The 25,714-nt window shown below is 40.3% G+C and overlaps 2 protein-coding genes across 6 annotated transcripts in view; both read right to left on the bottom strand.

Annotated features, from left to right (window-relative positions):
• Nucleotides 1-25,714, bottom strand: part of SIMC1 (SUMO interacting motifs containing 1) — a 103,472-nt gene that overhangs the window by 15,411 nt on the left and 62,347 nt on the right. For 3 of the 5 annotated variants that reach the window (XM_031010987.3, XM_063706986.1, XM_055386304.2), the window contains 3 exons: nt 16,828-16,982; nt 8,322-8,474; nt 5,988-6,116 (listed from right to left, as the gene is read on the bottom strand). In XM_031010987.3, coding sequence (XP_030866847.3) covers nt 5,988-6,116; nt 8,322-8,474; nt 16,828-16,982 — 437 coding nt within the window. Of the gene's footprint in view, nt 1-5,987; nt 6,117-8,321; nt 8,475-16,827; nt 16,983-17,188; nt 17,565-25,714 lie in introns of those variants that run through there. The other 2 variants (XM_055386305.2, XM_063706985.1) reach the window with 2 other exon arrangements.
• Nucleotides 21,313-22,979, bottom strand: LOC101140265 (lys-63-specific deubiquitinase BRCC36-like). The gene is given in 2 exon segments (XM_055386306.2): nt 21,313-22,379; nt 22,381-22,979. Coding segments are annotated over 2 exon segments (966 nt in total). The 5' UTR covers nt 22,636-22,979; the 3' UTR covers nt 21,313-21,668.

Genomic DNA, 25,714 nt, shown 5'->3' with positions numbered 1-25,714 from the left:
TCATTTTTTCTAACATTAGTTGGCTTTTTACTGTAAGAAAGGGGGTCCCTTCTCTTTCTTCCTATCAGCACTGGAATCATAGATTCCTATTTTATTCAACAGATAATATTATTTTACTGTCAATATTCATTTTGGAGCTCAAATTATTCCAGATTTGGTCACTGAAAGCCCCTTTAAGCTGACTCCTGTGTCTTTCGACATGTTCTGAATAGTCTTTGAATACTTCCTTACTTTGTGGCACAAGATGTTCCAGGCTCATCTTGTACTTTACCTAACACAGTTCTAGAGTTAGTCATTCCTTCAAGGAATTCTGGTTCCCTTTCTTTTTTTTTTTTTTTGAGATGGAGACTTGCTCTGTTGCCCAGGCTGGAGTGTAGTGGTGCGATCTCAGCTCACTGCAACCTCCACCTCCTGGTTTCAAGCGATTCTCTTGCCTCAGGCTTCCAAGTAGCTGAGATAACAGGCGTATGCTACCACGCCCAGCTAATTTTTTTTATTTTTAGTAGAGACAGGGTTTCACCATGTTGGCCAGGCTGGTCTCAAACTCCTGACCTCAAGTGACCTGCCCACCTTGGCCTCCCAAAGTGCTGGGATTACAGGCGTGAGCCACCACACCTGGCCCTGGTTCCCTTTCATGTAAACTGGAATTTAAAAACAAAGATCTGGGTATGAGGTGTGCTCCACTGCTACTAAGATATAATTGCTTCCATGCTCTCTCAGTGGGCAGAGGTAGGAAACATACGTATGAATACACACATACGTATGTGTATATATATGTAAATAAGCCCTCACACATCTACATCTATTCCTATCTCTATATTTATTAGAAACCACAAGTTCATACTGATACCTCCAATTCCAATCCAGTACCACAGGGTTCATTCTATCCTTTCCCCTTTTCATATGTGTAAATCTTTTCTCTGACAGTGAGAAACTTGGCTCTCAGTATTCACAATATATTTATTTGTTTAATCCCAGAATACACATAAAATTGTTTTTGAATTGTTTATATCTCTGCAAAAAAGAAACCTACTAACTAGAGTTCAGTTCATTTTGTCTTTACCATTATGACATTTAGTCCAAATATTGTGTTTTAAGTTACTTTGACACAGAGAACAGATTAGCGTTTGCCAGTAGCTGGGAGGATGGATGATTGTAGCTATAAAAGGGTAGCACAAGGAATCCTTGCGATGATGGAATAGCTATACATTTTTTTTTTTTTTTTTTTAAGAGGGAGTCTCGCTCTTTTGCCCAGGCTGGACTCTTTCGCCCAGGCTGGACTGCAGTTGCACTATCTCTATCTCTGCTCACTGCAAGCTCCGCCTCCCGGGTTCACGCCATTCTCCTGCCTCAGCCTCCAGAGTAGCTGGGACTACAGGCGCCCGCCACCACACCCGGCTAATTTTTTGTATTTTTAGAAGAGACGGGGTTTCACCGTGTTAGCCAGGATGGTCTTGATCTCCTGACCTCGTGATCCGCCGGTCTCGGCCTCCCAAAGTGCTGGGATTACAGGTGTGAGCCCCCGCGCCCGGCCAGAACAGTTATACATCTTGACTGTGGTGACGGTCACAAAAATCTACACAGGTAATAGAACTAAAAAGAGCTTCACACAAATGAGTGCATGAGAATGGGTAGAACTGAATAAAGTCTGGGATTGTACCAATGTAAATTTCCTATTTGTGATATTGTACTATAGTTATAGTTCCCCTTGTATCTGGGGGAAAACAGTGTAAAGGACATACACTACTTCTAATAGGTTTTGCAATTTCCTGTGAATCTACAATTATTTAAAATAAAATAAAAATAAAAGGTTAAAAAAAAGTTACCTGGGCCTGTCCCTCCACCCCTTCCACTTTTATTGATTAATTACCAACAGGATTTTGCTGTGTTGCCCAGGCCAGCCTCATACTCCTGTGCTCAAGTGATCCTCCTACTGGAGCCTCCTGAGTAGTTGGAACTGTGGGTGCATGCCACCATGCTAGCTCTCCTTTATTTTATTAAAATACAGTTAGGTTAACTTGTTTCTGTTTGTATTCCATTTTTGGCACCCCGTGAACTTGATTTTTATTTTTTGAGTATGTAAGACATTAAATTTATGCCCAGTGTTCCATTATTGGAACGCTAAACTTGTGAGAGTTATTTGTATCCTACTGCTCAAGGTCATTGCCAAGGTCTGATTTTTCACACAAAAAATGTTGAACCCCAGGCATAAATGGGTTAACATGACTCTAAAAAGTGTTTACAGCCACACAAAAAGGCATACTCAGGGAGGTGTGTACCACCACCACCACCACCATTGCCACCATTACCACCCAGCCCAGTACCTTTTCTCCTTTTTATCCCATTCCCACCCACTCTCTGTATGTAAGCAATTTTATTAGTCTGTGGCTTACCTTAACTTTGTTTCTTTTTTAAACAAATGATCAGAATCATGTATATTTTTAATTTATCATTTTTTTACAAAAAGATATGTATATTTAATATAATATTATTTTGCATTTTGCTTTTTAAACTTATTTTAGAATTCAGTTCATAAGGCTGGGCCTGGTGGCTCACACCTGTAATCCCAGCATTTTGGGAGGCTGAGGTGGGCAGATCATCTGAGGTCAGGAGTTCGAGACCAGCCTGGCCAACTTATCTTTCTTTTAAATATGCATAAGGAAACATTATGGAAAACATTAAACATTACAGGAAAATAAAACTACAGGTCAATATCCCTTGTAAACATTGATGCAAAAACCCTTAACAAAATATTAGCAACTTGAATCCATCAATATATAAGAAGGATAACATCACAACCAAGTAGGGTTTTTATTCCAGGAATGCAAAGTTGGTTTAACGTGAGTAAATTAATCAGTGTATTACACCACATCAACAGAATAAAGAAGAAAAACTATGATTATCTCAATAGATGGAGACAACATATTTGGCAAATTTCAATACTTATTCTTCATAAAAATAATACACTAGAAATGGAAGGAAGCTCCCTCAATCTGACAAGGGCACCTATGAAACATTTATAGCTAACATCACACTTAATAGTCAAAAACTGAACGTTTTCACCCTAAGATCAGGAATGGGGCAATAATGTCTACTCTCACTGCTTCTCCAACACTTTCCTGGAGATACTAGCCTATGCAATATGGCAAGAAAAAGCAAGCAAAAGGCATACACAGATTGGGAAGGATACAGTTAAAGTGTATTTTTAGACAACGTGATTGTGTATGTAGAGAATCCTAAGGAAAACAAACAAAAATCCTACTAGAATAAGTTAATTTATTAAGGTTGCAGGGTTTCTATACACTACTAATGAGCAATTGGAAAATGATAGGTCAAGAAGGTATATGCATTTGTCAAGACTCACTGGATGGTATGTATGCAAGTTAGTTTACATAATTTAATTGTATGTAAATTATACTTAATCTTTAGAAAATTAAAATAAATCAAGGTAAAGGCCAAGTAAAGTATCTTTTAGCATAATTTGGGTGAGTGGCCAATTTGCCCCTCTGAGAGAATTTTAAAGTAGGGCTAGGTTTTGTATAAATCATGTTTGTCTGTTTTAATTCCTAATTTGTTTTTGTTACCTATTCCTTAGCTTTCCCATTTCTTACCAGCATCTGGGCTTACATGAATGAATAGTAGAGGAGTTGGACCCAAATGAAATACTCCTGACAAAGTGTTAGAGCAAGCATGGTATTCATGTGCACTTTCTTCTGTCTGACCAGTACAACACACTGCCTCCTTTGAATATTGAATTTGGGATTAAGCAGTCCTGGGTTTAAATTTGGATTCTGAACCTGATTAGCTACATAAACTTAGGCTAGTTAACTCCACCTCTTTGAATGCTTTTCTTATTCATTAAATAGAGATAACATTGCCAGGTGTGGTGGTTTACGCCTGTAATCCCAGCACTTTGGGAGACTGCGGTGGGCAGATCACCTGAGGTCAGGAGTTTGAGACCAGCCTGGCTAACATGGTGAAACCCCATCTCTACTAAAAATACACAAATTAGCTGGGTATAGGGGCATGCACCTGTAATCCCAGCCACTCAGGAGGCTAAGGCAGGAGAATCGCTTGAACCCAGGAGGCAAAGATTGCAGTGAGCTGAGATCCCACCACTGTACTCCAGCCTGGGTGACAGAGTGAGACTCTGCCTCAAAACAAATAAATAAATAAATAGGGATAACATTATAAGAAAAATAAATAAGGTTGGGTGCGGTGGCTCATGCCTGTAATCCCAGAACTTCGGGAGGCTGAGGCAGGAGGATTGCTTGAGCCCAGGAGTTCAAAACTAGCCTGGGCAACATAGCAAGACCCTGTTCCTAAATTATAAAGAAAAAGAAAAAGAAAAAGAAAAAAAAAACAGAAAACAAATGAGATAATTAATGTGACAATGACTGGCACATTGTAGGGACTCAGTAAATGTCTTAATCTTACCAGAGTATTTTAATTAAGTCCTATTCCAGTACTATTTGGCATGACATTTTCTTGTAATAGAAGAAACCAAAGCTGCACAATAGTTGTCTTGGTTGTCAGCTGGGAGTTTAGGGATGGGGATGGAAAGCACGCATGGAGCTGGTGGAGATGCACTGAAGACAAACATATACCATAATTTCCCCAAGGGTCACCACTACGCAATGACTCTCTTATACTTATTTCCTGTACCAGCAATTGTTCATGAATTCATATTCATTCTAGTTTCGTTTTCTTCCTCTGGATTTTAAAATTACTGGTTCAAGGAAGGAATCATTGTTTTTAGCCAAAAACCATTTCTTTATCCCTTCCTAATGAAATACTTCACTAATTCATGCTTAGAGAAACTGAATTCCTAATTCTTACTATCTGGGGTCATTCTATAGGTCCAACTCTTTTCATTCTTGTGTCACCTCTAGTTCCTCTAATATTGGATATATCTATTTCATTCACCCACCAAGCCTTTAGTGAACACTTATGCCAGGCCTATGGATAAAGATAAGAGAAGAAGGCAGGGCTTAACAGCTAAATTTTTATTTTTATTATTTATTTATTTAATTAAGTAATTAATTTATTATTTATTTTTTGAGACGGAGTCTCGCTCTGTCACCCAGGCTAGAGTGCAGTGGCGCCATCTTGGCTCACTGCAAGCTCCGCCTCCAGGGTTCACACCATTCTCCTGCCTCAGCCTCCTGAGTAGCTGGGACTACAGGCGCCTACCACCACACTCGGCTAATTTTTTTGTATTTTTAGTAGAGACGGGGTTTCATCGCATTAGCCAGGATGGTCTCGATCTCCTGACCTCGTGATCCGCCCGCCTTGGTCTCCCAAAGTGCTGGGATTACAGGTGTGAGCCACCACAGCCGGCCTTTATTTTAATTTTTTTTGAGATGGAGTCTCACTCTGTCACCCAGGCTGGAGTGCAGTGGAGCAATCTCAGCTCACTGCAACCTCCACCTCCTGGTTCAAGCGATTTTCGTGTCTCAGCCTCCTGAGTAGCTGAGATTATAGGTGTGCACCACCACGCCCAAATAATTTTTGTATTTTTAGTAGAGACAGGGTTTCACCATGTTGGCCAAGGCTGGTCTTGAACTCCTGACCTCAGGTGATCTGCTCGCCTAGTCCTAGTCCTCCCAAAGTGCTGGGATTACAGGCACGAGTCACTGCACCCACCCTTAACAGTTAAATATTGAAAGAAGAGTAAAATTGTTAGGCAAATTGATAAGGTTAGAAAATTTAGGCTCCATTTAGGGTACTGTGCCTCTTCCCAAGAAATTATATCTCAGTTGTAAATAATAATAATTAGTTGAGAACCTCCTTTCCAAAAGTCAAAGACATAAGAATAATCCTTCTACTATTTTCTTCCTATCTTAATTAGTTTGGAATTTTCTCTTGTAAAATTCTGTTCCTGACAGGTAGCATAGATAGAAAAGTTAATTTAATAAAAATGATTTCCAAGAGGTTTTTTTTTTTTTTTTTAAATAACTGCTCTCCCCAACAAAACCAAGACTCACCTCTGGCTCCTCTCAGGAATGTCCAGCACAAACCCAAACATCATCTCGGCAATTTTATTGGAGCTGCAGGTGGGGGTCCTGTCCACCTCTACGGCTATGGAGAGCATCCTCTGAAGCTGGCACACAATCCTGAGTCCAGAACATAGGACACAGACGAGTGTGAGGGTCTGGCAAGGAGCCACTCTCTGGCTGGGAGGAGGTCCCCACCAGTGTACATCGAGAGTAGAGACTACTAAAGGATCTTATAAAGCACACTCAAGGTCAGGGAGAACTACTCAAACCATCAGCATGCTTTTATTTAGCAATTTCACCTACCTGAATCCCTTTTGCCAGAACATACTATTTGAACCTCTCAGAACCTGGGTTTGAGCTGTAAAAGCAAGCTGCTTTTAAATTCAAAAATAGAACCACACAACCTTAAGGATCTAGAGAACTATAAGGATCATCTAATCTATAACTTCCCTATTTTGCAGATGAAGAAACAGGTCCAGAGTGACTTAAAATGATTTAAATTTCTTTGATACAGGAGAAAATATGTATTTGCCATACAGTTTTCTCCTGTTACTGTTTCCTTTACAATAGCTTCTTACTAAGTTCGGTCTCAGAACCTCCCCTGGTGGAACCTGACCTTCTCTCCCATCAGATCTAACTGTGGGAGAGAGCCAGCCTGATGTGGCATTAGGAGTCGGGGCAACCTCTCAGAAAGGTGAGCCTGGCCTGACATCAGCCTTTTCTAACATGTGTTTTTATTTTTATTTTTATATTTTGAGATGGAGTCTAGCTCTGTCGCCCAGGCTGGAGTGCTGTGGCGCGATCTTGGCTCACTGCAAGCTCCGCCTCCCAGGTTCACGCCATTCTCCTGCCTCAGTCTCCTGAGTAGCTGGGACTACAGGTGCCCGCCACCATGCCCGGCTATTTTTTTTGTATTTTTTTAGTAGAGACGGGGTTTCACCGTGTTAGCCAGGATGGTCTCCATCTCCCGACCTCATGATCCACCCGCCTTGGCCTCCCAAAGTGCTGGGATTACAGGCGTGAGCCACCACGCCCAGCAACACATGTTATCTGTGATGGAAGAAAGGTTTTACTTTAAGAAAATCTGCAGCTAGTAACACAACAGGTGGGCCAGACCAGGAGTTCTGGCCTCAGATTCTGTCTCTACAATGATAAGCTGTTCAACCTTCGACAAGTTACTAAACTGCCCTGAGTCCAAGTGTTCTCATCTATAAAAAGGGTGAGCAATAATATCTATTTTGTAAAGTTGTGAGTGCTATATAAAATATCTCACAGACAGGGACTCTCTAGTGATAAGTGGTAGCAACCTACTATTGTTAAGATCATAACAAAATTGACTTTTAGGGGACCCTATTGTTATTTCTACTAACATGTATTTATAAACATTTATTATGATGATTGTTATATGATACTAGCTTCCATTGAAGGAACAGTGTCCACCTCCCTCTTGGGTCTGTATGTGGCCCGTGTGGGAGAATGCCACTTTAGGGCCTTCCTCAATCTGTCCAAATGCTTCATTGTTCCAAAACATTCCCCTTTAGATATAAAATTGTTTCCTAAATTAGTTATAATTATTTATAATTTAGGAAACAATTTAAACTTGTAGGCCTTCCATAAAAATCAGGTTGGTGCAACCAGATTATAATATAACATTGTGAATTCAGACACAAATGTTACATTTGAAATGCCCAGTGTGACTGGCTTTTCACAATATGATTGACATGGAATACTGGGTTATTTGTGCGGTAGCCCCAGCCCCTAATATCCCGGCATCTCTCAAAAAACGCCAAGACCACTCTCAACTCCATAAAAGAAATGCCATGAATTTCTTTCCAGTGCAGTCTGCAGTGATGATACCTGCCCTGGTGTGTTGGAACCTGCAGGCTGAACTGCTATTTTTCTCCCGGGACCTGAGGAGAGAAACCCAGGTCCTTGAGGACTCGAGGTTAACAAAACTCACACTACACACCACTCCTTCTCTATGGCAACAGATATCTGAAGTGATGAGGAGCTGTAACCCTTTACTGTCTCCTGAAATGCAGGAAGTGAAGGGCAGTGTCCTCTAGCATTTGTTTTGCGTCTGTGTTGTGACTTCGTATTCACTTTGTGAAGTCCTATTCATTCTAGGGGTGAAAGCACCTGGTTTTGTTCTACCTTTGAAATCAGAAATTTAGCCTTTAGTTAAACTAAGTCTTGAATAAGCATCAGCCTATGTTCTAAGATCTTGTTAATTTGGGGGAAGCTGCTCTTAGGGATTGGTGTTGTTCTCTCTAAAACACTAAACCCCAAGAGCCCCAGGAAAGAGAACTGCCTGCCCCTTACAGCTGATTGGTGTTCTTTGTCAGGTTGGGCTGGGAAGAAGGGTGGCTACTGCCGGCCTTCAAGATTCCTGTTCCTGAAGACTTTTGATTTCCATTTGGGGGCTGAGTCAATCCATCTTCAGTTACTGCTTTGACCAGCCACTTGATAACATCCCTGTAATGGAAAAAAGAAAGAAAAGGTTTATTCTTTCTTCTTCTGTGCAGAAAAAAAAATAAAGAAAGAAAGAAAAGGTTTCAATGTCTGTTGTATTTATGGTGCTCAGAACTATAGCCTTAACCTGGGCCCCCAGATCCCTGGATTTCCCTACAGGCAACAAAAGGGCCCTCTGGCTATTTTCAATAATTAAACAAGTCTAATAAAAACATCACATTTAACTGCAGTAAGGCTGTAAAAGTCAACTAAAGGCCAGGTATGGTGGCTGATGCTTGTAAACCCAGCACTTTGGGAGGCTGAGGTGGGAGGAACTTTTGAGACCAGGAGTTTGAGACCAGCCTGAGCAACACAGCAAGAACCCATCTCTACAAAAAAAAAAAAAAAAAAAAAAAAAAAAAAAGCTAACTATTTTTCTTTGAGTTATAAGTATTCAAAGGTAACTTCAGGGTAAAATAGTACTATCTGTGCCTTCCTGACCAGGAATATTCCTAAACCAACATTCCTAAACATTCCTAAACCAAGTGGAAAGTTAGACTGGGTGACCACAGAAGTCCTTGCCAGCTCTATATTATTGTCCCCTATTAATGTTAACAACTAAGGTTTAGAGTGTGTGCAGTGGAATCATACTTTATACAGGGCTGAAGCTCTACAAGTTAATAAGGTGAAAACATACAGTCAAAACTACTTTTAATGATCACTTAGGTAACCTAGGTAAAAATAGCAGATTTAATATACACACCTAATTTTGTTTCCTCCTAAAACCCCACTAATATTATAATAAATAACTTTTGAAAAATATCCACAAGGAAGAAGAGAAGAGGAGAGAAGATGAATAGCAGTGAGTTTTTTTTTTTTTTAGGCAGAGTCTCGCTCTGTTGCCAGGCTGGAGTGCAGTGGTGCGATCTCAGCTCACTGCAAGCTCCGCCTCCCAGGTGATAGCAGTGAAATTTTGAAAGGTGGAAGGCAAATGAAGGATATGAATATGAATATGAATAAACTACAGTGACAGGCAACAATATGGACAAATCTTAGTACTACAAAATAGTAAGTGAAAAATAAAATTCTCAATAGATTACATATAGCATGATACCTTTTAATATAGAGCTAAAGGAACTAAAGTAAAAAAATATATTTTATAGGAATCCACGTATATGCAATAAAACTACATAGAAAGGAAAGAAATGAAATGATGACCATGCAGAATGATGATCACCTGTGTGCAAGGTGGGTGATGAGGGGTGGAGATGGGTTCTGGCTATGTTGCTCAGGCTGATGGATGAGGGGTGAGGTAATTGTCAAGGGCTTAGTCTTTGATTTGGGAGTAGGTTGAGAGATGCTGATTACAAAATTAAAAGCAACCAATTATCTTAGCAAATAAAGCCACTGTGCCATGTTTTAAGATGATGTTTAATCCAAGCCTATGAATTAGGCAAAGGAATACATTTTAATTGACTTAGTGGAATTGAGAAAGCTGAATCCTAAGCCAGCAGCAGAGAAGAGCTATCCTATTTAATCCTATTTACTTAAAAAAAAAAACAAAAAACTTCAATAAGCTCTGCAAGCGGTAGCACCAGGTTTCTCTGAAGTGATGGTGAAAGAGGGGTAAATTGAAATATGTAGGAGGTGGCCAGGCATGGTGGCTCACTTTGTAATCCCAGCACTTTGGGAAGCTGCGGTGGGCAAATGGCTTGAGTCCAAGAGTTTGAGACCAGCCTGGGCAAAATGGTGAAAACCTATTTCTACTAAAAATACTAAAAATTAGCAGGGCGTGGTGGCACATGCCAGTAGTCCCAGCTACCCAAGAGGCTGAGGTGGGAGGATCACCTGACCCCAGGGAGGTCAAAGCTGCAGTGAGCTGTGATCGGGCTGCTGCACTCCAGCCTTGGGCAACCAGAGTGAGACTCCGCCTCAAAAATAAATAAATAAATAAATAAATAAAATAAATAAATAAATAAAATAGGATGGCTTGAAAGCTGTTTAAGAAATTTTTAGACCTCTAGAACTTCCCCAATCCTGCAGACTACAAGTTAACTTTGTGAAGAGGTAAAACAGATGGTCTCTGGACTGGGATACCAGGCACGGCTTGGAAGCAGACACTGAAGCAAATGGGGCACTAAATGAACATAGGTATGCTGAATGCAGAGACTCTTGCCATCTTCTCACACATGTCTTCCAAAACCTTGGCATCCTGTCTTTATCCTTCATGTAAGAGGTTGGATGTCTTCTCTGTAAAACCGAACCAGCCCAAGAGGAAAGACCTTGACTCAAGAAATTTTCTTAGAAATGAGAAATCAGTTCCACCTAGAGGGAAGTGCAGAAATGACAAGTCCTCTTATGTCTTCAGAGCTTCCATTATCTTTTGAGTCTCGCACCTTTAAATATGGATAGACTATAGACTACCAAGGTTTACCAGACATCTATGGAAAGCTTTTAACATAAAGAGATAGAGACCGAAATAGCCTCTCCTTCCTCCCAAAAAAGCAACTTGGAGAAAACAGACATTATGTAGAAGAGAAACAGAGAATAAACAAAAATGAAAATTCTGATTAGCAAAATCAAAGATATGAGATGACATGGATCCAGGAAAGAAGAAAATAAGAATACAGTTTATATTATTATTTTTTTTTTTTGCAGAGTCAGGGGCTTGCTATGTTGCCCAGGTTGGTCTTGAACTCCTGGCCTCAAGCGATCTTTCCACTTTGGCCCCAGAAAGTGCTAGGATTACAGGCCTGAGCCACTGTGCCCAGCCTATTATTATTATTTTTTAGAGATGAGGGCTTGCTCTGTTGTCCAGGCTGGAGTGCAGTGGTGCCATCATAGCTCACTGAACTCCTGAGCTCAAGCGATCCTCCTGCCTCAGCCTCTCCAGTAGCTGGGACTACAGGCACACGCCACCATGCCTGGCTTATTTATTAATTTTAATAAGGAAGACACAGAGAAAAAAATAAAAGGGCTCTTGGAAATTAGAAAGATAATTACAAAAGTGAAAAATCCTGTTTATTAGAAATGAAGGACATTTTTCCAGACTGAAATGGCCCACTGAATGCCCAACCCAATGGATGAATATAAACCTAAGATAGGCACATTTGGCAAAAAGAGAACTTTACAAACTTCCAGAGGGAAAAACCAGGGCACATACAAAGAATCAGTAATCAAAATAGCTTATGACTTCTTTTTTTTCCCCCTGAGACAGGGTCTTGCTCTGACACCCAGGCTGGAGTGCAGTGGCACGATCTCAGCTCAGTGCAACCTCTGCCACCCAGGCTCAAGTGATCCTCCTATCTCAGCCTTCCGAGTAGCTGGGACCACAGGTGTGTGCCACTATGCCCAGCTAATTTTTTGTGGTTTTGGTAGAGATGGGGTTTTGCCATGTTACCCAGGCTGGTCTTGAACACCTGAGCTCAAAGTGATCCACCCACCTCGGCCTCCCAAAGTGCTGGGACTACAGGCGTGAGCCACCACGCCCGACTACTTATCATTTCTTAACAGCAATTCTGGAAGCTAGAAGACAATGAAAGATTTCCTTTGATGTTCTGTAGGAAAGTTATTTCTAAGCAAATCATCTATCCTCAGTCTAATTATCAATCAATGTATGAGAAGATAAAGACATTTGCAGACAAACAAAATCTCAAAAACTTTACTTCCTATACACCTTTCTTAGAAAGCTACTAGGAATGGATTCCTTAAATGAAGGTATGAGCCATGAAAGAGAAAAGACAGGACAAACAAAAAAGTCATCCAGTCTTGAAAAGCATTAAAGAGGACTCTCAAATTTATGATGAAGACTGGAAAAGAGGATGAGTGATCTAGATTGAAGGAGATCAAAACATTCTACCTCAGATTTTTGAGAAGAAACTAGTAGGACAATCCAGTGTGAATAAATATCTTGAGGGGATATTGAGACCAACTGAGGCAAGAAAATAGGGTCTGGAGGCAGGGAACCTAAGGCCAATTCATGTTGAATTCCTAGAACTAAATCAAAAGGAAAACCCCAATTTTCCATGCCCAAGTAACAAAAGGACCAGAGGCTTCTCCCTTTGCAACCTTGCCCCTCTCCCTGCTTTTTCTGCGTGGCAGATGAATAATTGAAAGTACCTCTGACTGGTCCCCTCCCACAACCAATCAGGCTGGTCATGGGCCAAGTCTTCATTTGCATAGGAGTATAACTTTGTAACTTCACTTCAGCCTCTGATTTGTCCCCTCCCACAACTAATCGAACTGATGGTGGGCCACTACTTCATTTACATAGGGTGTACATCAAGTACAATGGGAAACCTCTAGAAGGTATTTAAACCCCAGAAAATTCTGTAACCAGGCTCTTGAGTTGCTTGTTCGGGCCTGCTCCTACCCTGTGGAGTGTGCTTTCATTTTCAACAAATCTCTGCTTTTGTTGCTTCATTCTTCCTTGCTTTGTTTGTACATTTTGTCCAGTTCTTTGTTCAAGATGCCAAGAACCTAGACACCCTCCACCGGTAACACAACTAGGAGAGAATTTGGGGTTGAATTCTGATACGTACAAGGAAAGCAAGAAACTTAAAAATAGGATAATTATTAACCTTAGGGAAAACAAAAAGATATGAATGAAAGGAAAAGCAATCACGGTTTAGTACTTAGTAAAATTCTGACTAGCATACATAGTCATAGTAACAGAAACATTGAACACTGATATAAACATTATAATATATTAATGATATAGGGGCTGGCAAATATGTGTGTGATGGGGAATGTGTGGAGGAAAAAGAGCGAACTCCTTATCATTCATGTGAGAAGTCAACAGATAATGGTTAACAATGAAAAATCAAGAAGCAGCACTGCAAGCATGTTATTTTGCCATATGGGGGTAAATATTTAAAAAATCAATTAAAGAGAAACAGAAATGCAGGTGAGGGAACCTGGAGACAAGTATATTTCTGAAGTCTTGTAGAAACTAGTCTACTCTTTGTATGCATAGTTCAAAATGAAAGAAAGAAAAGAAAATCCCTTAAGAGGGGGTCATATGGAGACTGATCATCTCTCTCTCTTTTTGAAAATACCTCTTTGACGTATAATTTACATACAATAAATTGTCAAAGTTTTGTTTGATGAATTTAGATAAATATATGCATACATCCTTGTAATCACCAACTCAGTCTAATATCCATTTCTTAATGAATCAAAGATAGCTCATTTTCCTGCCAACTGAAACAAATGTTTTTTTCATTGAGTAAGCACAAAACAGAGGACCTGGCCTAGATTTAGAGGTCACAAACACACCTCAAAAATGCCTATCTTTGTTGTTGTTGTTTCGTTTTTGAGACAGAGTCTTCCTCTGTTGCCCAGGCTGAATTGCAGTGGTGCAATCCTGGCTCACTGCAACCTCTGCCTCCCAGGTTCAAATGATTCTCATGCCTCAGTCTCCCAAGTAGCTGGGATTACAGAAGTGCACCACCATGCCTGGCTGTTTTTGTACTTTTAGTAGAGGTGGGGTTTTGAGGCCAGGCTGGTCTCAAACTCCTGGCCTCATGTGATCCGCCCACCTTGGCCTCCCAAAGTGCTGGGATTACAGGCCTCAGCCACCATGCGCAGCCCAAAATGCCTTTATTTATTTTTGAGACAGAGTTTCCCTCTTGTTGCCCAGGCTGGAGTGCAATGGCGTGATCTCAGCTCACTGCAACCTCTACCTCCTGGGTTCAAGCAATTCTCCTGCCTCAGCCTCTCAAGTAGCTGGGATTACAGGTGCCTGGCACTATGCCTGGCAAATTTTTTGGGTTTTTTTTTTGTATTTTTTAGTAGAGATGGGGTTTCACCATGTTGGCTAGGCTCATGTCGAACTCCTGACCTCAAGTGATCTGCCCACCTTGGCCTCCGAAAGTGCTAGGATTACAGGTGTGAGCCACCACACCCAGCCTTAAATGCCTATCTTTAAACCCAAGAGTCATACCCTGTACAGTGAGAGGCTCACACCACAGGAGGTGAAAATGAAAGCAACTGAGAGAACAGTGCCTTGGGTATCCCACTCACTCTTTATGCCTAGGCTCGCAAAGTATAATGGTAGATGGAATTGTTCTCATTATGTAAATTATTTTTCACTTTTTAAAATTTATTTTTTATTTGCTTTTGAGACAGAGTCTTGCTCTGTCGCCCAGGCTGAAGTGCAGTGGTGTGATCTCGGCTTACTGCAACCTCTGCCACCCAGGTTCAAGCAATTCTCCTGTCTCGGTCTCCCAAGTAGCTGGGATTACAGGCACATGCCACCATGCCTGGCTAATTTTTGTATTTTTAGTAGAGATAGGGTTTTGCCGTGTTGGCCAGGCTGGTCTTGAACTCCTGGGCTCAGGTGATCTGCCCGCCTCGGCCTCCCAAAGTACTGGGATTACAGGTGTGAGCCACTGCACGCGGCCAATTTTTCGCTTTAAAATTCAACTATGCTGTCTTGTGCTCTCTGTTGATTCTCTACTTACTGATTTTGTACCCCTAAAATTATTAACATTTAATCTTTAGAAAAAATATCACATATAGGGAAATAAATATGGGCATGTAAACTAAGGGGGTGGGAAAACTGACCAATGCCCAAAACATAACGCAACGTCCTCCTTTTTATTAGAGGATTTATCATAGTCAATGCCCCATGTTGACCTGTGTATACTACTTTCAACAAATATGTAACAACATATGAGAACGTAAATGTGGAAGAGTTTCAATGCTGCTCTGAACAAAGAGATGCTGGTACACCCTTCTAGTAAGAGCCATTTCCAAAAAAACAAGGGATGTTTGGATGCTCAACCTACGATGGGGTTACATCTGGATAAACCCATCTGATACAGCTTTGATATTTGACCCCTCCAAATCTCATGTTGATGTGATCTCCAATGTTGGAGATGGGCCCTAGTGGAAGACGTTTGGGTCATGGAGGCAGATCCTTCATAAATGTCTTGGTGCTGTCCTCATGGTAACGAGTGAGTTCTCACTCTATTTGTTCACTCGAGAGCCGACTGTTTGACAGAGGTTGGCACCATAGCCCCACCCCCTGTGAAACAGATGCTAGAGCCACGCTTCTTGTACAACTTGTAGAATTGTAAGCCAAATAAACCTCTTTTCTTTATAAATTACCCACCCTCAGGCATTCCTTTATGGCAAAACAAAGGGACTAAGACACCACTGTAAGTTGAAAGTATTTTAAGTTGAAAACACATCTAATGCACCCAATCTACTGAACACTGTAGCTTAGCCTAGCCTACCTTAAATGTGCTCAGAACACTGACAGCTTACAGTTGGGCAAAATCATGCAACACAAAAGCCTATTTTATAATAAAGTGTTGAACAGTTTATGTAATTTATTGAATACTATACTGAAAATGAAAAACAGAAGGTTTGTTGGGTACTTGAGGTACAGTTTCTACTGAATGGTTATCACTTCTGTACCAACGTAAAGTCAAAAAATCCTAAGACAAACCACCATGAGTCAGGGCCATCTGTAGTTCCAAAAGGAAAATTCCAGCCCACAATCCCCTACCCTAAAGATCATATTTTCCCCCGCTTGGTATAAGCATATAGTAGTTCCATGCTTCCAGAAACTCTGACTCTGATTCTGCAAAAAAGAACACATGCTTACTATCTAATGTACCTTATTGTCAGCTACATGACCTATTGTTATAGATATTACTTTCCAGAAACTAGTAGTGACAAATGAGATTTATACTGAGGTTCATCGGGGGATAGGAATAAATGTAGGTTAATAAAAACTGAAAAGTTTTATATAAGGCTTTCCCCTAGATCTCACAAGGTTGTTTGGACAATATTGAAATAGACCAAAGGAAGTCTGTTGGTCTTGAGAGAAAACTCACTCAAGCTATGTGGTGCCTGCCACATTGTTGGTTTCTTTTATGATTATCAGGAGGGGTTTCTTTTATGATTAGCTATAGTTTTATTTTTAAAAATTAATTAATTATTTTTGAGACGGAGTCTTGCTCTGTCACCCAGGCTGGAGTACAGTGGCGCAATCTCGGCTCACTGCAACCTCTGCCTCCTGGGTTCAAGTGATTCTCCCACCTCAGCCTCCCACGTAGCTGGAATTACAGGCATACACCACCACACCCTGCTAATTTGTATATTTTTAGTAGAGATGTGGTTTTGCCATGTTGGCCAGGCTGGTTTCGAACTCCTGACCTCAAGTGATCCGCCCACCTCGGCCTCCCAAAGTACTGGGATTACAGGTGTGAATCACTGCACCTGGTCTATCTATAGTTTTAATAATTAGCCCTATTACACTATCTACTGACTAGAAAACCTCACCTGGCTGATATTCTGGCCTTCAGCAGCTGCCCACCTATAATCCCTTACCTCTTCTCATCTGAGGGCTCAGGTGGCTGCTTACCTGACATTGTGGGGCTGCTTGTCACAGGACAGCACCATGTTTGCAATGGATTGCTGCAGGTGCTGCCGTTGCCTCCTCAGGGTCTGCTGGAAGTCATCTTCTAGGGTCTGAACGACATAACGCAGGAAAAGGACTCGCCCAGGCAGAGTTTGTCCCTGTGGGAAAAAGAATGAGAAGTCAGTCTTTCTTCTCAGTCTCCTGGATGACAGTCAACATTGGGCTCTCATAAATACTAAGCCCAAGAGAAGGCCATGCATCAACAAGTATGCCTGTGCTTAAAAGAGAGGCTCCTAGGAGAGGGCAGGTAGTCTGGGTCATTATGAGAGAGGACAAATAGGGCGACTGCTGAAAAAAATCATACCTTATAAGGTTTCAGAAACCATTTTTTAAGTATTATTACTTGTTCAAAGGATCTAGGCATCTGCAGATAATTATAATTTTCTAACACCTAAGCTGCAATCAGATATCTACTGGAATCTCTAGGATTGTAGATCATTTCACTTAAGAGGCAGCCATGGGAAGTCAATCTCTCTCTCTCACTGAACCTATCAACCTCAGGATATACCCAAAACTACGGATGGCAAAACAGAGAAAGAGAAACTGGTTCTTTAATGACTCCTGTGCTGCTAGATCAAACCACCATGATGTCCACTCTACTGATGAACTTCCAGTCATGCGAGCTGATTGAGCCAAGTCTGTTGGCTTGGCTCAACTTGACTGTTGGGCCAAGCCTGAGTTGGGTATTCTGTTACAGGTGAAATGATCCTAACTGACAAACAGTTAAAGAGCATGGGCTTTGGAGGCACGCAGCATTCAGTTTTTGTTGCTGTTTGTTTTAGACCTAGCTCTGTCCTTTATTTAAGCCCTCTAGGACTTACTGTCCTTCTAGTTTACATGGGGATAATTCTAACCTTACCAAAGACAGTGTTAAGTACCTGTCACATAGTAGGCAAGCATGCACAATTTGTTGTTTTCCCTTTACTACCAGACAAGTGCTGGGAGCTTAGGCTTCAAACTTTAAAGAACCAGAAGGTACCAAACTATTTCTGGACTATGTGGAAACCTCCGAACTCCAGAGAATAGGTATATTTTCTCAGAACATAAACTAATGGACCAGGATATGATTCAGTCAGTAGGAAACTAAGTGACCATTCTGAATACATATCATTTCTTTCTTTTTTGGGAGGAGGTGACAATATCTTTGTCTTCCAAAGGTGTTTATTTTTCTCTAATCCTTGATAACTGATGCAAATGCTTTTTTAAAAAATCATGTACCTGTGCTAGATTTTTTTTTTTTTTTTTTTTTTTTTGAGATGGAGTCTTGGTCTGTCACCCAGGCTGGAATGCAGTGGCGCGATCTTGGCTCACTGTAACCTCTGCCTCCCAGGCTCAAGCAATTCTCCAGACTCAGCCTCCCAAGTAGCTGGGATTATAGGTGCCTGCCACCAGGCCTGGCTAATTTTTGTATTTTTAGTAGAGACAGGGTTTCACCATAATGGTGAGGCTGGTCTTGAACTCCTGACCTCAGGTGATCCACCTGCATCGGTCTCCCAAAGTGTTGGGATTATAGGCGTGAGCCACTGCGCCTGGCCTTGTGCTAGATTTTTGATAAAAAGAAAGTCTTCTACTGACTCCACTCTCCACCACTACTTGTCTTCTCCAGTATCCTAGAATAATTTTTAACTCATTCTCCTAGAAGTCACCATAAACATCTCTAAAGAAATAGGCTTTTATTATGATTTCTTGATTTATCAACTGTAGACATTATCTATTGGTTTCTGCTATGCTAGATAAGAATTTACTTAGGCCAATCCCCCACCTCTTCTCTTCCTAAAAGAAGTGTATTTCCATCATCTATAGACAGTATCTCTTGACTCCCCATTTTGGAAGATAAGGATGTTACACCAGCCCTGCTATTTTCAGAGGTCCTGTCCCTTTTCATCTCCCAAACTTTATCTTCTATACTTTCCGTTTTACATCATCAAGGCTAATAAAATTGTCTCCTATGCTTTGTATATAAATTGATTCTAAATGTTATAACTACATAGTGTTTACAGTGTCAGGATTCTGTTAAAAGTATTTACTAAATACTTTTACTAACTACTTTTAGTAAATCCATATAGTATACTAAGAAAATCATTCCTTTCTTGTGAAGTTTTTTTTGTTTTTCTAGAGTTTTGTTTTTTTCTCCCCTCCTTTAACTACCTGTAATTATATCTCTTTCAACTCAAGAATAGTGCTGAATCTTGAGAATACCTATTTTCCCCAAATAATTCTTTCTCTTTTTCTTTTTTTAAATAATGTGGGCTGGGCATAGTCATTCATGCCTGTGATCTCAGAACTCTGGGAGGCTGAGGTGGGAGGATCATTTGAGGCCAGGAAACAAGACCAGCCCCGGAAACATAGTGAGACCCCCATCTCTACAAAAATAAAAATAAAAAAATTATCCAGGCGTGATAGCATGTGCCTGTAGTCCTAGCTACTTAGGAGGCTGAGGCAGGAGGATCACTTGAGTTCAAGAGGTCATGGCTGCAATGAGCTATGATCATGCCACTGCACTCCAGCCTGGGTGACAGAGCAAGAGACCCTGTCTCAAAAATAAATAAATAAAACAACTTTATTAGCATACCATAAAATTCAGCCATTTTAAAAGTACAATTCAATGATTTGTAGTAAACCTACTGAGTTGTGCAAACATTACCATAATCTACTTTTTAGAACATTTCCATTACCCCAAAAGATCCCTCATGGGCACTTACAGTTCCCTTTCCAATCATTAGGCCAAGGCAACCACTCATCTGCTTTCTGTCTCTCTAGATCTGCCTTTTCTAAACATTTCTTAGAAATAGAATCATATAATACGTAATGTTTTGTGAGTGGTTTCTTTCACTTAGCTTATTTTTTTTAACGTCTGCCCATATTAATGGTATGCATCAATAGCTCATTGCTTATTTTTTTATTTTTTATTTTTATTTTTTGCTATCTAGACTACAGACTTTATTCATTATCACCAGATTTTACATGCATTCATTTGTGTGTATGTAGGTCCATACAACTTCAGCACAGGTAAAGACTCATGTGCTTAACCTCATAATCAAATGTTATAATCAACATCATAATCATCATAATCATATAGAACTGTTCCATCAGCACAAAGGAACTCCTTGCGTCATCCCTTTATAGTCATACATACCCCATACCTCCTCCAGTCCCTATCCCTGGCAACCATTAATCTGTTCTTCATTTCAATAATTTTGTCACCTCAAGAATGTTATATAAATGCAATCATACATTATGTGACCACTTGAGACTGGCTTTTTTTGTTCACCATAATACCCCTGAGGTACAACCAAGTTCTTGTTTCAACAGTTAGTTCCTTTTCATTCCAGAGTAGTATTCCAAGTTATGGATGGTTTGTTTAACCACGTACCTGTTGTAGGACATCTGGGTTGTTTCCAGTTTGGGGCTATTACAAATAAAGCTCCTATGAATATTTGGGTACAAGTACAATGTAGGTTTTCATTTCTCTGGAATGAATGTCCAGGAGCACAACTGCTGGGTCTTATGTTTAACTTGATTAAAAAATTATGCTTAACTCGATAAGAAATTTATAAACTCTTTTCCAGAGTGGCTGTACCATTTTACATTCCTGTCAGCAATGTATAACATATCCAGTTTGTATCCTCATTAGTATTTGGTATTTTTACTATTTTTTCTTTAGCCATTCAGATAAGTAAGTCATAGCCTCACTGTGGTTTCAATTTGCATTCCCTGATGACTTATGGAGTTTAACAGCTTTTCATATGCTTACTTGCCACCTACAGATCCTCTTCAGTGAAACATCTATTCACGTCTTTTGCCCATTTTCTAATTGGACTGTTTGTTTTTATTGTTGAGTTTTTGTGGCCTTTTTTTTTTTTGAGACAAGGCCTCACTCTGTTACACAGGTTGGAGTGTGGTGGTGTGATCATAGCTCACCGCAGCCTCAAACTCCTGGGCTCAAGTGATCCTCCTGCCTCCCTAGTAGCTGGGACTACTGGTGTGTGTCATGGTGCCCAGCTAATTTTTAAAAAAAATTTTTTTGTAGAGACAGAGTCTCACTATGTTGCCAGGCTGGTCTGGAACCCCTAACCTCAAGCACTCCTCCCATCTTGGCCTCCCAAAGTGGTGAGATTACAAGCATGAGCTACCATGCCTGACTTCAGTTGAGTTTTTAGCACACTTTATATATTCCAAATTGATCAGATATATGGTTTGCAAATTCATTTCAATCTGTAGTTTATCTTTTCCTCTTCTTAAATCACAAGTTTTTAAATTTTGAAGAAGTCCAATATACCCGTTTTTATCTTTTACGGATATGCTTTTGGGGCAAAGTCCAAGAACTTGTCACCTAGCCCAAGATCCTGAAGATTTTTCTCCTGTGGCTTTTTTCAAAGTTGTATAGTTTTATGTATTGCATTTAAGTCCATTATACATTTTGAGTTAAATTTTATATAAGATGTGAGGTTTAAGTAGAGGTTCTTTTTTCTCCTTGCTATGGGTGTCTAATCGCTCCAGCATAATTTGTCAGAAAGGCTATTCTTCCTTCATTGAATTGCTTTTGCACTTTTTCAAAATCAGTTGAGCATATTTATATGGGTTTATTTCTGGGTTCTCTCATCTGTTCCATTGATCTACGTGTCTGTTCCTCTGCCAATACCATCTATCTTGATTACTACAGCTTTATAGTAAGTCTTGAAGTCAGGTAATGTGAGTCCTCCAAGTTTTTCTTCTTCAAAATTGATTTAGCTTAAGTAACTTTACACTGGATATTTTCATCTTTCTCCATTTTGTCTCCTGCTTTATTCCAGAGAAGAAAGTTCTTGCATAAGCTCTTCCTTTTCTTGTTGCAATTCCTGCAAATGCTGTTGGTTTTGCTCCAGTCTGTCCTCCAACCACTGTAGAAGAGGCCCGCTGACTGCCGACATCTGACTGCACAGATTCTTGGTAAACACTGAGCCATTATGGATCTTGGTAACTGAGTCCAGATGTGTAAGGCTGTGGATCCTCCAATATGCATCCTGCTCCTCCTGGCACAGGATCTTGGGCAGCTCTACTGCTGATTCAAGGCACGCTTTCCCGATAGTGACATGAGGTACAATATGGATTGGGATTTCGATTCTCTCATACCTTTCCTCTTCCTTCTGGCCCTCAATGGAGATGTGCTGGCTGGAGCTCCAGAAGTCTTGTGGACCATGAAGGGACTCTGAACTCTTTTGGGCCTGTATGGATTGGAAGCAAGTGTAGAGTACCCGGCCAGCCCTTGTGTTCTTATCTTCTATGAAACAGGAAAAAATAAGTCCTACAAAGCCTTGATCCATCATCTGGTACATGGCTTGTGTGCGAACATCAACATGTGAAGGCCAAACAGTTATATGAGGGTGGGAATGATACCAGCCCACAACTCTCATGGGGTGGCCTGTCAGTTCAGCCAACCTCTCTGCCTCTGTTGAAGCTGCAGACAGCTGCCCTGGAGAAATTTCTACTCGGTCCTTCCTCTTATCAGAACGTCGTTAAGATGATGACAGAATGAATGTGAACAATTCTGACGGCATCAACCTTTTCAGCAACTGTGCGCATTTCAGTTCCAGTATATGCAAATTTGGAGTCACTCCTTGTATCATCGTTCAACTCCCCTATCCACAGCCCCATCACCTCCTCCTTCTCTGTGCTCAGAGCATGGTTGAGACAAACAAGGAAAGTGTCAGACTCTAGATGAACTGCCTGCACCGCCTGCACCACCTGCACTGCCATCTTGGCCCAGCTCATTGCTTTTAATTACTGAATAGTATTTCATTTTGTTTATCCATTCACCAGCTGATGGACATTTGGGTTATTTCCACATTTTGGCTATTATGCATAACACTGCTTTGAACATGTGAATGTATGTCTTTGGCTGACAGAGGTTTTCATTTTTGTTGGGTCTATATCTAGAATTGGAATAGATAGGGCAAATAAATTTATGTTCAACTTTTAAAGAAACTGTCAAACCATTTTCCAGAGTGCCTGTACTATTTATATTCTCATCAGCAATTTATGAGACTTATGTTCTCCACATTCTTGGCAATGTTTACTATTGTCTGTTTTCTTTTAACAAAAGTTTAAAAATTGTGATAAAGGCCAGGCGTGGTGGCTTACAACCTGTAATCCCAGCACTTTGGGAGGCCGAGGCAGGCGGATCATGAGGTCAGGAGATCACGACCATCCTGGCTAACACAGTGAAACCCCGTCTCCACTAAAAATACAAAAAATTAGCCAGGCGTGGTGGCGGGCGCCTGTAGTCCCAGCTACTAGGGAGGCTGAGGCAGGAGAATGGTGTGAACCCAGGAGGCGGAGCTTGAAGTGAGCTGAGATCACGCCACTGCACTCCAGCCTGGGCAACAGAGCAAGACTCTGTGTCAAAAAAAAAATTGTTATAAAAACCACATTATCATTACATTTACTAAAGTAAACATTTTTAAGTGTACAGTTCAGTAGTGTTAAGTATATTCACAGTCCTGTAAAAGAGCCCCAGAACTTTTAATCTTGCAAAACTGAAACTCTATATCCATTGAACAACTTCCCATTTCACACTCCCTCACTGTTTTCCATAGCAGTTGCACCACTTTACAATCCCACCAAGAGTGCACAAAGGTTCTAATTTCTCCAAATTCTTGCCCACACTTATTTTTTGTTTTTTTAAAAAATAGTGGCCATTCTAATTGGTATGAGGTGACATTGCATTGTGGTTTTGATTTGCATACCTCTAATGACTAGTTATATTGAGTATCTTTTCAGAAGTTTGTTGGCCATTTCCATATCATCTTTGGAGAAATGTCTATATAAGTCCTCTGCCCATTTTTAAATTGGGTTATTCATTTGTTGTTGAGTTGCTGGAGTTCTTTATATATTCTGGATATTAACCCTCATCAGATATATGATTTATAACTATTTTCTCCCATCCCATAAGCTGCCTTTTCACTCTATTTTGTATTTTCTATTTTTATTGCTCACTCTGTTGATGCACAGAAGTTCTGAAGTTTGATGCAGTATTATTTGTCTATTTTTGTTTTTGCTGCCTGTGTTTATGGTGTAATATTCAAGAAATCAATTGCCAAATCCAATGTCATGAAGCTTTGCCCCATGATTTCTTCAATGAATTTTATAGATTTGGGTCTTATATTCAGGTCTTTAATGCATTTTAAGTTAATTTTTATATGTTCAGAGTCCAACTTCATTCTTTTGCAAGTGGATATCCACTTTTTCCTATGACATTCAGAGACTGTCTTTTCACCACTGAGTAGTCTTAGCACCCTTAATGAAGATCACTTGACCATGTACCCAAAGGTTTATTTCTGGGCTCTCTATTCCATATGTCTATCTTCTTTCTTGTACCACACTGTTTTGATTACTGTAGCTTTATATTTTACAGTCATGAAGTGTGAGAACTCCAACTTTGTTCTTTTTATTTCAAGATTGCTTTGACTGGCCGGGCATGGTGGCTCACGCCTGTAATCCCAGCACTTTGGGAGGCCGAGGTGGGCGGATCATCTGAGGTCGGGAGTTTGAGACCAGCCTCATCAACATGGAGAAACCCGTCTCTATTAAAAATACAAAATTAGCCAGGCATGGTGGTGCATGCCTGTAATACCAGCTACTTGGGAGGCTGAGGCATCGCTTAAACCCAGGAGGCGGAGGTTGTAGTGAGCTGAGATTGCGCCATCGCACTGTAGCCTGGGCAGTAAGAGCTGAACTCCGTCTCAAAAAAAAAAAAAAAAAAATTGCTTTGGCTATTTGGTGTCCTTTGCAAGATACCAACTTTTTTTTTTTTTTTTTTAAAGACAGAGTCTCACTCTGTCACCCACACTGGAATGCAGTGGCGTGATCTCAGCTCACTGCAACCTCTGCCTCCCGAGTTCAAGCAATTCTCTGGACTCAGCCTCCTGGGTAGCTGAGATTACAGGTGCCCACCATCATGCCCGGCTAAAGACATCAACTTCTGAAAGACTAAAAGTTGGTGTCTCTTGGGATTCAACATGAAATTTAGGATGGAATTTACTATTTCTACAAAAAAAAAGAAATGCTGTTGGGATTTTGATGGGAATTGTGTTGAACCTGTAGATCACTTTGGGTAGTACTGACATCTTAACCATATTAAGTCTTCCACTCCATGAATATAGGAAGCCTTACCATTTATTGGTGTCTAATTTCTTTCCACAACATTTTGTAGTTTTCAGTATACAAATCTTTCACCTCCTTGGTTAGGTTTATGCCTGAGTATTTTATTCTTTTTGATGATATTGTAAATGAAATTGTGTTATTTCCTTTTCAGATTTTTCATTGTTGGTTTAACAAAAATGCAACTGAGTTTTGTGAGCTGGTTTTATATACTGCTGTTTTGCTGAATTCACTTATTTCATTTACTAGTTTTTTTGGTGGAATTTTAGGATTTTCTACATATAAGATCATGTCACCTGTGAACAAAGATATTTTACTTCTCCCTTTCTAATTTGGATGCCTTTTATTTCTTTTTCTTGACTAACTGCTCTGTCTAGGTCTTGAGGTACTATGTTGAATAGAAGTGGCAAGAGCAGGCACATCTGATCTTAGAGGAAAATCTTTCAGTTTTTCACCATTCAGTATGATGCCAACTGTGGGCTTTTCACATATGGCCTTTATTATGTTGAGGTAGTTTTCTTTTATTTCTAGTTTGAGTGTCTTTATCAAGAAAGGGTGTTGAATTTTGTCAAATGTGTTTTCTGCATTAATTGAGGTGATTGTGTGTTTTTTCTCCTTCATTCTGTAATATGGTGTATCACATTTACTTTCATATGTTAAACCATCCAGGAATAAATCCCACATGTTCATG

Source organism: Gorilla gorilla, chromosome 4, assembly GCF_029281585.2.
Source record: "Gorilla gorilla gorilla isolate KB3781 chromosome 4, NHGRI_mGorGor1-v2.1_pri, whole genome shotgun sequence".
NCBI lineage: Eukaryota > Metazoa > Chordata > Mammalia > Primates > Hominidae > Gorilla > Gorilla gorilla.
The sequence above is the reverse complement of the archived record's forward strand: the minus strand, read 5'-3'. Positions and strand labels throughout refer to the sequence as shown.